Genomic DNA, 15,752 nt, shown 5'->3' on the forward strand with positions numbered 1-15,752 from the left:
TTGTGATGCGTCCCGTGTGGGACTGGGTTGTGTACTGATGCAGAATGAGAGGGTGATTGCTTATGCTTCTAGGCAGCTGAAGAAGCATGAGTTGAATTACCCCACACATGACCTTGAGATGGCAGCAGTAATCTTTGCACTCAAGATGTGGAGGCATTACCTCTATGGGGTGAAATGTGAGATCTTTACAGATCATAAGAGCCTGCAGTACATCTTGAGTCAGAGGGATCTGAATCTGAGGCAGAGGAGGTGGGTGGAGCTGCTGAGTGACTATGATTGCAAGATTCAGTATCATCCGGGTAAGGCGAATGTCGTGGCAGACGCCCTAAGCCGGAAGTCACTAGGCAGTCTATCCCACATCGCGGCAGAGAGGAGACCAGTGGTAAAGGAGTTCTACAAGCTCATTGAGGAAGGTCTACAGTTGGAGTTGTCTGGTACAGGTGCCTTGGTGGCCCAGATGAGAGTGGCACCCGTGTTTCTGGAGCAGGTGGCTCAGAAACAACATGAGGACCCGGAGTTAGTGAAGATTGCCAGGACTGTTCAGTCAGGCAATGATAGTGAGTTCAGATTCGACAGTAAGGGGATCCTCCGCTATGGGAGCAGACTATGTGTACCAGATGACATTGGGCTAAAAGGAGACATTATGAGAGAGGCTCATAATGCAAGATACAGCGTTCACCCCGGAGCCACCAAGATGTATCAAGATTTGAAGAAAATTTATTGGTGGCCAGCAATGAAGAAAGAAGTGGCACAGTTTGTGTCCGCCTGCGAAGTATGTCAGAGGGTGAAGCTGGAACATCAGAAGCCGGCTGGAATGCTTAACCCGCTACCTATTCCAGAATGGAAATGGGAAAATATAGCTATGGATTTCGTAGTGGGGTTACCGGCGACGTCCAACAGATTGGACTCCATATGGGTGATTGTGGACAGACTCACCAAATCTGCTCACTTCATTCCTGTCAGGAGTGGCTACTCTGTGGACAAGTTGGCGCAGGTATATGTGGATGAGATCGTCAGGCTACATGGGGTTCCTGTTTCGATAGTGTCAGATAGAGGGCCCCAGTTCACCTCCAGATTTTGGCGGAGTCTGCAGAATGCCATGGGTACTAGGTTGGATTTCAGTACTGCCTTCCACCCCCAGACTGATGGACAGTCAGAAAGGACCATCCAGACTATCGAGGATATGCTCAGAATGTGTGTGCTAGACTTTGGCGGTTCTTGGAGGCAGCATCTATCTTTGGTGGAGTTTGCCTACAACAACAGCCATCATGCTAGCATCGGGATGGCTCCATATGAAGCTTTGTACGGAAGGAAGTGCAGATCACCTGTTTGCTGGGAGGAAGTTGGAGAAAAGGCCTTGGCAGGGCCTGAGCTAGTAGAGATCACCAGCAGGGTGGTACCCATAATCAGAGAAAGAATCAAGACTGCTGTAAGCAGACAGAAGAGCTATGCAGACGTCCGCAGAAGACAGTTAGAGTTTCAGGAGGGGGATCTGGTATTGCTCAAGGTGTCTCCAATGAAGGGAGTGGTTCGCTTCGGGAAGAAGGGTAAACTAGCCCCACGATACATCGGACCCTTTGAAATCTTGCAAAAGATTGGGAATGTGTCGTACAAGCTGGATTTACCTGCTTCAATGGAAAGAATCCATCCGGTTTTCCATGTTTCGATGTTGAGGAAGTTTGTGTCAGATCCCAGCAAGGTTCTTAGTGAGCCTGATGTGGAGGTCCAAGAGGATCTCACCTATGTTGAACAGCCAGTGCGGATCATAGACACCCAGATCAGAAAGTTAAGAAACAAGAAAATCCCGATGGTGAAAGTCCTGTGGAACCACCACAATTTAGAGGAATGCACTTGGGAGACACGGGAGTCTATGCTCCAGCAGTACCCTCATCTCTTTTAAGGTTAGATCCCTATGTGTTTATGTGCCTTGTATATGTGTTATGTTCTTTGCCATGCTATGTGTGCTAGTGAGGAACATTCGGGGACGAATGTTCTTAAGGGGGGGAGAATGTAGTACCCGGCTAGACTCCGGTATCGGAATTCCTACCGTCCGGTGGAATCCCGGATGTCGGAGACCTCTAGAAGGGTGGAACCATGCTTTCATAAAATGTTTTCATGTTTTTAATGGTTTTAAAGTATGAAACTAAATGAGTTTTTGCATGAAAATAGCATTGGAGGAAAACCCAGGTTCGGCCGCCGAAAGTCAAGTTCGGCCGCCGAACATGCATGCGTTTTGGAGGCACGTTAGGCCCCCGAAAGCATGAGTGAGGGCAGTCCAGGTTCGGCCGCCGAAAGTCAAGTTCGGCCGCCGAACATTGCATGGATGCGGAGGCACATTCGGCCCCCGAACGTGGCCTGGCCAGCCACCTATAAATGGGGCACTTAGCCGAAATGGGCGAGCTTTCTCCCATTTTCGGCCACAGCAAGCTTCCGACCTTCCTTTTTCAACTCTTGTGTTCTTCCTCCAAATCTCTACCATTTTTCTTGAGTTTTAAGCTTGCATTGAAGGTTTTGAGCTTTTAAACCAAGTTTTGGAGCTTTGGGAACTCAGGAGCTCATTTTCGTGGATCTCCAAGTTTAGGTCGTCTTCCTCTCGATCTTCAAGAGGTAAGAGCCGATCTTAAGCTCCTCATGTGTTTTAAGTAAGTTTTAAGTGATTTTATGGGGTAGAATGGCATGTATAGGGTTGTATGAGTTTTTAAGTAAATGTTAGGTTTTATGTGATTTTTGAGCAATGTGGCATGTTTGAGTATGTTTGAAGTGTTGTAGTTGGGGTATTTGATGTTTTGAGGCCCCTAGGAGCTTGTATGCATGTTTTGGTTGAGTGGTATGCATGATTGGTGAGTTTGGAGGCGGAAATGCACAAAGGAGCCAAGTTTCTGCCCTTTGGCAGAAACCAGGTTCGGCAGCCGAAGGCACTTTCGGCCGCCGAACATGGCTGGGGAGGCAGGCCTTTCGGCTGCCGAAGTTGCCCCCGAAAAGAGACTTTCGTCTCTGTCCAGGACTTTCGGCCGCCGAAGGTGCCGCCGAACCTACCTGAGTTTCGTCTCTGTCCAGGACTTTCGGCCACCGAAGGTGCCGCCGAAAGTGCCCTGTTCAGCCACTTCATGCATATCTCTATGAGATATTTTCAGGATGTTTTAGGGGGTTTTTGGGGAATATATTAGAGTTATGTTTATGTATGTTTGGTCCCTCATTGGAGTCCACCTGTGTAGGTTTGGACCCGAGGAACCAAGGACCCCAGCAGTGAGCCAGCTGCTACAGAGCTTGTCAGAGTCAGCCAGAGGTGAGTGGGACTAAACTTAACCTTTTAAATTAAGAAATGAAATGCTTTTATCATGCTTCATGCATCATGATCATATTATAGGTTGTTTGCATTAGAATTCACGACTATGCCGCATTGTATTGTTGTGATAGATGATAGTGGATGGACATTAGGATGATTCATTAGCCTTCTATATACGAAGACCTGTGGTGCCCATAATAGGGCCGGGCAATACGAAGACCTGTGGTGCCCATAATAGGGCCGGGCAATAACTCCGAGTACGAAGTCCTGTGGTGCCCATAATAGGGCCGGGCAATACGAAGTCCTGTGGTGCCCATAATAGAGCCGGGCATGGAGTTGAGGGATTTTTGAATCAGTCCATCCGTGGTGTGATTTATATGTGCAGTGACACATTTCATGATAGCATGTTTTAAATATTCTTTTTACAGTTCTACTCACTGGGCATCTAGCTCACCCCTCTCCCCTAACCCCCAGGTTTGCAGGTACGGGATAGATAGAGAAGGCCAGAAGAAAAAGTCATATGTATGTAATAGTTAGTGTGTGGACATGACAATTGTATTATGATGAAATGTAAAGATATTCAGGATGTTATGTAATGAGGTTATTGAGGATAGAGTTGTGCTTGACCATAATATATTGTTAATCCCTTTTGTATATACATGATCTTATGTTATGATGTTTATGTAAACTAACTCAATACAGGTTATTTTGCCTTTAAGGCTTGATGAGATCCCACAGAGGGACTATGTTATGTATATGTTCAGAGTATGCACAGGTTGAGTTAGTTGATGACAGTATGTATGAAGAAAAGTTTTAATTTTGATGCATGTTGTTGATCATGTATGGGATTATACAGGTTTACAAGTTTTATGTCAGGCTTGCTACGGGTCCCGGCGGCCTTAAGTCGACCCGGATCCTAGCGCTGGTAGCGGTCCGGATTTCCGGGGCGTTACATCTTTGTTTTGCCACCAATGTATCCCTTAACAAATTGAAGTTGATCAAAGAGTTCACCCTTTTGTGTTATTAGAATATGTCCCACAAAGCAAAGCCTACAAATTATACAACCTAGACATTCATAAATGTTTCACCTCAAGAGACGTTGTCTTTTATGAATCATTGTTTCCCTTCCAGAAGATGACAACCCCCTGAAATTTCCCTCTACCTATACCTTTAGAACATTTCACTCCTCCTATTACTAACCAACAATCATTGCAAGAATTGCATTAAGTTCCCAGTAACTCCAGTCCTCATATGCCATCTAATCCTACTGTTTCAATTTCAGTACTTCCTTAGTCTAATTCTATACAAGATGCTCCAATTAGGAGAAGTACAAGGAAGATTACTAAACTTGCATGGCTGTAAGACTGTGTTGCCTTAGCAACCTAAGAAGCTGATCCTACCAATAGCAACAGTCCAAGAATAAATTCTGTCACATCAGGTATTTTTCCTTCTGTTATTCATCTTAAACCCTCTTATACAGCCTTTGTAGCCAATGTATCTAAGATTAAGGAACTTAGCTCTTATATTCATGCTAAACATGACAAAAATTACATTTTAGCCATATAAAATGAATTGCAAGCTCTTGAACAAAACCAAACATGGAAAATAACTTACTTGCCTACAGGAAAGAAATCCATAGGATGCAAATGGGTGTTCAAAGTAAAATATCTTCTTGATGGGGTAGTGGAAAGCTATAAGGCAAAACTTATTGCTAAGGGCTTTAATCAATTGCTTGGCTTGGATTATACTGATAGTTTTTCCCATGTTGCTAAACTTGTCACTGTTAGAATTCTTTTAACAACTGCAGTTGCAAAAGATTGATCAATTCATCAACCAGGTATCAATAATGTCTTCTTGCATGGCTTTATAGATGAAGAACTTTATATGAATCCTGCTGAGGGCTATGAAAAAACACGACCAGGCCAATTCTGCAAACTTAAAAGGTCTCTATATGGGCTGAAGCAAGCTAGAAGGTAGTGGAATAAGGAGTTTACTGCCAAAATTAAATAATTTGGCTTCTTTCAATCACCTCATGATCATTGCTTGTTTGTTAAAGGGTCCTGTGATGGCTTCCTAACCTTGCTGGTGTATGTAGATGACATGCTACTCACTGGTGCTCAAGAAAAACTAATTCTGCAAGTCAAAATATTCTTCTATGATCAGTTCACAATTAAAGATTCAGGATATGCCAAATTTTTTTTAGGATTACAAATTGATAGATCTTCTAGTGGAATGCACTTGAGCCAATAAAAATATATCCTGCAAATTATACAAGATGCAGGACTTCAAAATGCTAAAACTGTTAATTCTCCTATAGTAAAAGGTTGCAAACCGTTGCCTAATCAAGGTGCACCACTCCCTGATCCTGAAGTTTACAAAAAGCTAGTACGCAGGCTGCTTTATCTCAGTCTCACCAGACCAGGCATTACTTACTTAATACAACAATTGAGTCAGTTCATGCAACTTCCTTGCCAATCTTACCTTGAAGCTGCATATCATATACTAAAGTATCTCAAAGGCAACCGAGACATTTTTTTTCCAAGACCAACAGTCTTCACTTGTCTGCATACTGTGATACAGATTGAGCTTCATGCCCTGTATCCAAAAAATCAATCACAGGCTATTGTGTTTTCCTAGGGTCTTTCCTTGTTTCCTAGAAATCCAAAAAGCAAGCCACTATTAGTAGATCCACGGCTGAAGCAGAATATAGAAGCATGTCAACAATAGTTTATGAACTACAATGGATAGTGTATGTTCAAGAGCTCCAAGTTCCTATTTCCTTGCCCATTTCACTAAAATGCGACAACCAAGCATCTCTTCATATTGCTTCAAATACAGTATTTCATAAGCATAGTAAGCCTCTAGAAATTGACTGCCAGGCTGTAAGAAACAAACTAATAGAAGGCTTTATCTTTACAGAGCACATAGGTTCGAAGGTTCAACTAGCAGACTTACTCACCAAACCATTGTGCAATCCTTCCTTCGTTCACTTATTGTCCAAGATGGGATTAGTGAAATCTTCACCATCTCCATCTTGAGGGGATGTAACTGTAAAATAGATTTATAAAATGGAGGAAAATTTTATTTTAGTTCATTCTAGATAATTCCAGTTCTGTTAGAATAATTGAAAGGTAATTGAATTTTATTTCCACCTCAATGTAGGTAGTTATAACCTTCTTGATTTTTCTTTTATATAAATACAACTACTCTCTGTTGAATGAAATCATCTTATTCATCCATCTCAAATTTCTTTTGCTATCCACATAATCTTCACAATAATTCAAAGATAAAAAATAATATTTTTACCCTTAAATTTCTGCTTCACTATTTTATTTTCAAGCCATCAAAATTTTAATTTTCTATTATCACTCTCTGCATACACACCAAACTTCAACTACTTAAAAGGGCAAACCTTAATACTCACTTAATATTATAAATTTTTTTTCCATCATAAACCATTTTATTTTTTAAAAATATATTTATCTATTAATTTACCATTGTGATCGTATTTAATATGCATTGAAAAATAAAATTTATTTATTTTAAAAATAATTTAGTAATTTGAGTTATTTAATTCTAATATATTAATGCAGGTGAATAATATATTATAGAAGGCCAAACAATATTTATTACTTCCAAATACTTAGTACATGTAAAATTAGAATTAAATCTATTTTTTGTGGAACAAAAATAATTTTTATAAGAACAAAAAACTAATAATATATGAAATTAATGGATTTAATATATATATATCCTCTATAAATTTATATATATTACGAATAATATATTTTTTAATATGTTAGTTAGAATTAAAAAATTATTTAAAATTAAATTAAATTTATAAAAATTAATATTTCAAATAATAAAGCAGTTTTTTCAAATGATTTCTTTTTAATAATTAATATCTAAAATGAGTAAAAAGGAAAAAAATTTTGGACTCCTACAAAATATTTCATTATCAGCTACATGTTGGAAGCTCATCAATTCGAAATTTTCCTTCTACTAATTCATACTTCCGTTTCAAATTTGTACTACTCATTTTCAGCTATATAACTATAATTAAGAGTTTAATTCCAATGAAAATATGAATTTCTTTCATGATAATGTCTTTTTCTTTCTTTTTTAATAAATTCGTTCTAATTAATCAGATATTCACATATATAATATGTATGGAAATTACGTGAGAACACTGCTCATCAGAAGACATGGAATTTGCGGCTATGTTAAATGTGCATCATGTTTCAGAGCCTTGGAGTTAGTTGAGTTCGTTGCTGCCTCAGCGATTCTTATCTAATTTTCTTTATTACATATGGGCCTCCGACTAAGCCCAAGCTACTTGCATGTAATGAAGTTAGGAAGTTTACCTAGGAATTAGCAAATTCAGAAAGGCAAAGACTGAGGATTAGTTTAATTTTTACTAATTAATTTAACAGTGTTGGATGATGATGATGATGACTTTTTGAAATTGGACTGCATCCCACATCCACATGGGTCTAGTTTATGGCTCAGGAATCCATCCAACCTCCTCTTAATTTTTTTAAACATTGTCACAACAAGAAGCCCAATTCATCACAAGCATGATGGTGATGCCTGTGCTGACTCTGGACCTTCTCCAGTATGCAGAGAATATATACTTATCCCTGGATTTTAATACAGCATTTTTTTTTTTAATCTTAATCAACTTACTCGAGAAGCAAAAGCACTCGATCACAGCAACGTGTGTGTGCTAATAATGTATTTAATATTTGATTCATTCTATAGTTAATACAGCATCAACTTTCTTGTGCTTTTCTCTAACGCTTTATTGTTTTTATTTTTTTCGGTGCTGTTTAGAGAGAGAGGAACAAAGAAAAAGGAGAGATTTTGTGCCGTGGGTTTTGAAAAATGGCATCAGGAGTGTTGCTGCCGGTGGTGTTTGTGTTTGATTTGGTTGCTTTTGCTCTTGCTGTTGCCGCTGAGCAGAGGAGGAATACTGTGAGTTTTCCATCTTTCTCTTTTTCTTTTACATTTTCTTTCTTTTCTGTGTCGTTTTGTCTCTGAATCTTTGTTGTTGGTTTGCATGGGTTCTTTGAGATGTTGTTGCTTTCTGGGTTTTACACGTAACAAAACCCTTAATCTCCTATTGATTTCTTTTCAAACAATTATTTTGAAAAGAATTAAATCTGATGGAGACATTTATAACTTCAAAATTGCAAGATTCTAATATTATTGCTTCCAGTGAGAGACTTTTTTTTTAACAAAACAGTCTTCTTTTATTAATTATGTATGCAGAAAAAATTTAACAAAGCAAGCTATTCTACACACTCACAATTAGATTGAAATCACAAAATAAAACCTATGCTTGCAAGGTTAGGTCAAAAACCTGGAGAAAAATACAGAGTAAAGTACACAGCTATATCACTAAAACAACTAAAACCAAACAGAAAAGAAAAGCCAAAAACAGAATGTATGATATGATACTGTGCATGTATTAAGTTTTGTAAGCCCATTGTTTGTTTGTATATCTTTGCTTTTGTCAGTTGATGGATAGATTTAATCAACTCTTCCTTATTTCTGAAGTATATTATCTATGATTCCTTGCTCTCTCTTGGAGAAAAGCAGGTTCCTTTTTGTGGGTAGATGTGAAGGTTTCCTCATTTGCTTAAGGTTCTTAATGGGCTTGAACTAGGGGATTGCATTAAGTTATAGTTCCATCCACAGCTTCTTTTTTTCGTTCATTTTGTCAAAGGAAATGTGAAATTTCAAATGATACCTTAATTATAGGAGGGGTTTTATGACAACATATACTCTCCTAACTCCTTGTCCTGTTTTTACAGGCCACAGTCAATGTACAAGGAGATTATAAGTACTGTCAATATGATTCAGATATCGCAACAGGATTAGGTGTCGGTGCCTTGGTTGCCCTTATGGCTAGTCAAATCCTAATAATGGTGGCAAGTAGATGCTTGTGCTGTGGAAAGGCCATGAGACCCAGCAGGTCTAGGAGCTGGGCAATTGTTTTATTTATCACCTGCTGGTATGTATTCTGTCTAAGCTGTTAAGATGACTTCACTTTAATCCTTCTCACAGATCTTTGGGCAAGAAAAATAATGAATTCACTAATATGTTATATGCATTCTCATGCAAGGGTGTTCTTTTTAATTGCTGAGGTCTGCTTGTTAGCTGGTTCTATTCGAAATGCATACCACACCAAATACTACTTGTCATCAGACCATAAACTATCGTGCCGGGAACTGAGAAAGGGAGTATTTGGGGCTGGAGCTGCATTTGTCATTCTTACAGGCATAGTATCTGAGGTTTACTATGTAAGCTATTCCAGGGCGAATGACGGCCAGCCTTCATATGGCAGAGATACCGGTGTGAGGATGAGGAACATATAACACAGTTCTTTTGACTTGCATATCTTGAATGTGGACATCTGAGGTTGAACAAGAGTAATACTTTATTCCCAATCCTAAACTTGAAGAAATTGAGCTAGATTCTTTTGAATTTCAGTTATCTGTTAACCGTTGATTATTTCAGATTCTTTTGGCCTAGGATGCTCAGTAGTGCATAATATATTCTCCTCTGACATGTGGTATTTATAAGCTGAAATTGATATATTCTTTATTCGTTTGGTTTTAGTTGGTATTTGGAATTGAGATTTCACAGTTTTAGATACGATTTGACTGGCCGTCCTGTAGTATTATTATCTACAGATAAATCAGCTTGCAGATAAAATTAATACTCTATGAATGCTGATTTAATCCTAATTTGAAGAAAAAATAGCCCAATTAATCTTGAATTCTTGATCCAGATCAATACATTGTGAACTGAAGTGGGGCTCTAGAATTGGGTTTTCTGAATTGGTTTTATAGAGTGAAATGAACAATACTTTAGCTTCTTTTTTTTTTTTTTTTCTTTCTATAATTCTGTTAAACTGAGATTATGATTACCAAAAAAGAAAATGGCGTCGAACATTGAATTCTACATATATTGCAAAGACATAAAGTATCTGATTCTCTGCCTATTGGCTACTGCTTATCCATTAGGACACCGTCCATATAAGTGGAGCCAAGTGAAACCCAGATGGGAGCCCACCACATATGGTGCAGTCGCATCACGGCTGCATATCTCAGGGCCCTTGTTTTCTTGTTGGCCATCACCTTCCTTGGTAGCTTCCTAACGCAACTAGTACACTTGTAGTATTTCTTTAATAACATTGTTATTATTACGAATGGGACACATATAAACCACGCAAAACATGTGCACTCCAAAGCACGAATAAAAATCTCAAGGTGGTCACCTAATGGTATTAATATATCAAGTGAGAATGTAGATTTTCTTCTTATTGACGTGGGTGGTTTCCTCCAACTCAGATTCGATCCTTTAAGCGGATGAATCAGGTTGGTCAGATCTTGCCACTCCTGACTCATCTCGGATTTAGTGATAGATCCTTCCCATGGGTTGGGTTTAGATCGAAGGGATAATTACAGTCTCACGCAGAAATCTTTTTTCATTAATAATAAAAAGAAATGTGAAAGAAAATAAAAATGGAAGATGGCCACAACCACAAATGATGAAAGAACAAAGGCCACAAGAAGAAGCTGCATTTCCTAGAAAGATCAAGTTTTATGATTGAAGAAAAGCTGAATCAGCCTATTTTAACCTATTACTTCACATCAATGCCTCAGCTTGAAAATTGTGAAGGTAGAACGTACTATCTGAGTAGGTGTTCTCTTTTTGTCGGCTTGGCTATGGATGGACATGACTTAATAGTATTGTGAATAATAGTATTCAAGCTAATTCTGATCTAGTTGGTAAAAACGGCTTAATTTGGAATTCTATGAACAGATGATAATACTTCTCTTCTTTGCTATTTGTCTTATTGAATTTGGTGATGTCTCTTATCATCCTTTGGCTCTTTTTATTATGAATTGTTGGTTGATGGGGTCATAGGTTTAGGGAAAAACAAATTTTATTGCAGATATTCTTGATTTTGATGTGGTGGTATGGCCGCTTCTTTTATTCTTGTTGTGTAGATCGACTCTTTGCTGAGATTTCGGGGTGCATTTCCCTTGTAACTAGCTTGTTTTTTTGTTATCTTTTTTCTCTTTGTTCTTTCGTTTTGTTCAGAATTTTTATTTTGTATTTAAATATACTAACTTCTCTCGATTTTGTGACTCTCTTTTAATAATATTTATCTAAAAAATCAAATTTCAGCTCTTCTTTGATAGCACAACGTGCCTTGTTCACTTATAGGATATAACAATTTGATAAACTCGCAATTAAGATTCTAAAATGTGCAAGAATTATTGCAAAATCTACTTTACAGCAAGATTGGCATGAGGACAAGCAAAAGAGAATGATTCTCAACGAGTGGTGAACAAAACAAATCCCCATCTAAATATTATTGTTCAGATATCCAAAAAAATATACACATCCACAAGAATCATACATCACATCTGAGTTAGCCCACCCTAGCTGGATGAGACCCATCTCCCTCTTGGCTCCCCAATGCCTCTTCTCCAGCCGAATCACAAGTAATTAACCCTACCCTTGAAGATTAAAATTTTATAATTGAAATGAGCAAGGAAGACTAGAGAGTACAGAAATGGACACCTGATATATATTAGCCCGAAGCTGAAACTAAAAGGGACAGCTTCAATTAGTCTACGTACTATAATAGTTACACTACATTATACATGACCTGAAAAACAGAAACTTGAATTTTGACACTGAAATCATTCACCTCAATCAAACACAAATTCCCAATAACTTATAGTTGATAAAGATCAAAGGGGAAAAAAGAAGAAGAAGAAAAGAAAATGATTTATACACACTCCTAATGGTCAATTGAAACCCCCATAATTATGGTTTAAGCTCAGAATCATCCCAGGGTACGTTGAGATTAGTGGATACAAAAGTATCAATATCATCCCAATTCCAGTAACTTGTCATGTCCATACCACAGCTTGCATTTGGCACTTGCCATGGCTGATGAGAGATGGTGTTGCTCGTGGCAGGCATGACGGTTGTGATGGTTGAATCTTCCATAGCTTCTCCACTTCTGTAGTTATAAAGATTTGAGGACTGCAAGGAGGTGGAGATCAAAGATGGGTGTGTGTCGAAAGTGCTTGAGCTTGAATATGGAAAGTGTAATCCTTGATTTTGAGGAAGAGACAAAGTTGAACCCAGAAAGACACCGCTGTTCCCGGTATTGAAACTTTTACTGGAAAAGTTGCTGCAGCTCATAGAATTCTGTTGCAAAGCTAAAGATGGTGGGCTAATCATTGCTTGACACATGATTTCAGATACGCTTTTCTGATCACCATGTGCGAGAGGAAGATTTTGCTTTTGATGCTGAGCTTGAATTACAATTTGGGGATTCACCCTGTTAATGATACTGCCACTATTGGTTCTTGTACTAGTGGCGCTTCTAGTGGCGGCTGCGGAGGAGGTTTTAGCAGTGTTTTTCGACGTTTTCAGCCGCTTATTTTTGCGCCCACCGCCTATAGGAACATTGCGGAGAGTGCCACCTTTAGTCCAGTGCCTCTTGCACGTCTTGCAAAAATGCCTTGGCTGTGACTTATTGTAGTTGTTATAGTAACAAAACTTGGTGTTCGTTGAGTCACATCTTGGGCACTTCAAGGGCTCTGATTGCTGCTGGTTTTGTTGCTGTTGCCCCCTTACAATAGGAGGCTTAGGGAGCTCCAAGGTCCGTGCCTGCTGCAAAAGTGTCTGGCTCCAATCTAACCCATCACTAGAAACCTGCTTAGAACTCAAACCCATCTCTTAAAACACCCTAAAAAATCAAGAAAACCAGCTAAGGATGAGAAAGCAACAAATTCGTATAAGATCACACAAACCAGATGAAGAAATCCTAGCCTTTGGATCGAGGAGCAAGAAGAGATATCGAAATGAAGAATAACAAGAAGAGAAGATTTGTCCTTATAAGACAAACAGTGTAACGATTGAAAGAAATTGGTGATAAGGTGGTCTGAAACGCAAGGAAATTCCTAGGAAGGTGATGAGAAGTGAGCATGTCTCCCTGAGTCTCTATCTTATCTCCCTAGCTCTCTATACTATATATCTGTAAAATTAAGGTAGCAGTAAATGATGATGATTATCCAAGAATTTAACAAGATGAAGATTACTGATGGAAAGCTTCGCGTGTGTCTCGTGGTCCAATGCTAAAGAGCTTCAATTGATTGGAAACTCAATAATTGTTGCAGAGGATGTAATTTTTGGCAACAATTTAATAGTGTCAATCCCTTGCTTATCTCCACGAAATTTTATAGAGAGAGAAAGAGAGATTTACTTAGTCCTTAAGGTGAAGATGGGTACTTGACACGTGGATGTTTTCATCACCGTTGATAGTGCTCCTATGTGCATGAGTTGTAAAGAGCAAGTACATGTTTTTATTCTATCAGATTCAGATACCAAATAATTTAGTTTTAGCTTCCAGAAGGAGCAGACTGCAAACCAAGCTAAGCAGAAGCCGCGGACCATTGTATAAGATAACAGTACTTGTATTCTCGTATGCTAAAGTGGGGTCATGTGGGACCCTTTACTGTAAGAGTTGGCATCAAATGATTCTCTATGACTAATGAGCCGAGATACATTGGATTATATACGAGTCGGTGTATTATGAGAGCTTCATGCACGTGCAGCTTGCCTTTGCAGTTGTATTTTGATTTTGCCTCACGATGGAAAGCTGCACCGTCCAGGCGGCAGGCGTCAACATCACTTGTCAAGTCCAGCTTAAGATGAGATTATTTCAGCAAGTTGAGGCGTCAAAGAAAATAGGACCACACACGAAGGCACGTGTACATAATTAACCCACGAGCAAGGCACGAGATTAAAAAATGTTAATAAAATCATAATTAATTAATTAATGTGATTAGATGTAATATATAGAAATCCAATTTGGGGTTAGGTAGGTAAAGTGAGATTGCAAATTGGGAATTTTCCACATTATGAAAAGGGAGCAAACAGAATGTGTTTGGAGAAATTCAGAAAAGGACCATACACATGTTTAGCTTAATCATTAATCTAACTTAATAATTTTAAATAACAAGTCTAATCTGTCCACCTCATTAATATATTCTCTTAATATTTTAATATTTAATTAGCATGGATTGGTTTTGTTCATGGTATACTATCATGGTCATTAATTAATTATGGTAATTAATTGTTAATAATTTGAGACATAATGATCCAAAACGCCGTCGTCCTACGTGTCACTAAATCTCGGGACCACTCGTGCGATTCAATCCAGGTTGGAACTTGGATTTAAGGTATTTTTTATATTAGATTTAATTTAATTTAAATGTAAATATTTTTTCATCTTTATTAAACTTATAATAATAAATTTGGTGATGGATCCAATCTAATGTCATGTGTCAAAGAATTTCAACTTTCAATGATTTGAAGTTTGAATTTAATTATCCTTGGAAACATTAATTAATTAATAGTTGAAAATTAAGAAAAAAATAATTATATAATAATTTTGTTTTGATCTATTATTTATTGCATCCTTTCATTTTTATTTCAAGTATGAATTAAATTTTTATATAATTGTTTTTCTTAGCCCCACCATGAAGAATATAAGGTGAGGGAATGGAGGAAGAGAGAAAATTGCACAATCACAAAATCAGAGAGGTGTTGGATAGTGATTTGTTAGGCTAGTCAGAATAAAATTAGGGTCAGAATAGGAGGGTCCCAGTCCTAGACTAGGCTTTGGGATGGATGAAAACCAGACGAAACCGGTTCAATTTAAAATTAAAATTAATTTTGAATACGAATGACAGACTGTTAGGTTAATTATGTTTGATTTTTAATTAAGATTAATTGTTTTTATAAAAATTAAACCATAAAAAACAAATTATTTAATTGATCAAACCTAAACTAAATCAAAACATAAATAAAACTAAACTAAAATTACAAGAGGCATTGAATTTCACCCATGTACTTATTAAAAAAAATAAAATCAATTAACTCATTTTTAACTTTTTTTTTGTTTTAAATTTGTCTGAAAATGTTAATTTAAGCTCAATTTAAAAAATAGTTTGAAATTAGAAATTAAACTTATTATTTTTTTAATTTAAATCCATAAATTTATACTGAATTTTAATTTTTAACTAATTTGAAATTAAACACTTTAAATTATATTAATAAAACTAAAAATAAAAATAAACTAAATTAAATATTTTGAATAAATACATGGATGCTACCATTAAATTGCTTATTTTAAATGAAATTATGAATTTTAATTCAAATCAATCTAGTGTGTATATCTATATATATTAGAGACTAAATAATAAATTTTGTATAATATAATAATATCAGAAAGCGCAGTCATCCAAATCCAGCTCTCTCAACTTAGTCCTTACTTAACAACCAAGAAGCTGTGGTTGAGCAGTTTGGTCACTAAAACGTACTTTTTAACTTTTCATGCATAAAGATAAAGAAGAGTTGATGCAAT

At 37.4% G+C, this 15,752-nt stretch overlaps 2 protein-coding genes across 4 annotated transcripts; one reads left to right on the forward strand and one right to left on the reverse strand.

Annotated features, from left to right (window-relative positions):
- Positions 1-7,859: 7,859 nt before the first annotated feature.
- Positions 7,860-10,743, forward strand: LOC110604789. Of its 3 annotated transcripts, none has more exons than XM_021743096.2 (4): positions 7,860-8,005; positions 8,120-8,260; positions 9,103-9,302; positions 9,414-10,743. In XM_021743096.2, exons 2-4 carry the CDS (start codon positions 8,171-8,173, stop codon positions 9,664-9,666), a joined length of 543 nt encoding a protein of 180 aa, XP_021598788.1. In that variant the 5' UTR covers positions 7,860-8,005; positions 8,120-8,170; the 3' UTR covers positions 9,667-10,743. The 3 variants fall into 3 exon arrangements, with proteins under 3 accessions (XP_021598788.1, XP_021598789.1, XP_043808665.1); XM_021743097.2 differs by having other exon boundaries at positions 7,888-8,020; XM_043952730.1 differs by lacking the exon at positions 7,860-8,005 and having other exon boundaries at positions 8,054-8,260.
- Positions 10,744-11,648: 905 nt separating this feature from the next.
- On the reverse strand, positions 11,649-13,538 carry LOC110605654 (dof zinc finger protein DOF1.4). Its single transcript, XM_021744293.2, has one exon. The coding sequence runs from the start codon at positions 13,055-13,057 to the stop codon at positions 12,137-12,139; it is 921 nt and encodes a 306-aa protein (XP_021599985.1). The 5' UTR covers positions 13,058-13,538; the 3' UTR covers positions 11,649-12,136.
- Positions 13,539-15,752: the final 2,214 nt, after the last annotated feature.

Source organism: Manihot esculenta, chromosome 17 (genome assembly GCF_001659605.2).
Source record: "Manihot esculenta cultivar AM560-2 chromosome 17, M.esculenta_v8, whole genome shotgun sequence".
Taxonomy (NCBI): Eukaryota; Viridiplantae; Streptophyta; class Magnoliopsida; order Malpighiales; family Euphorbiaceae; genus Manihot; species Manihot esculenta.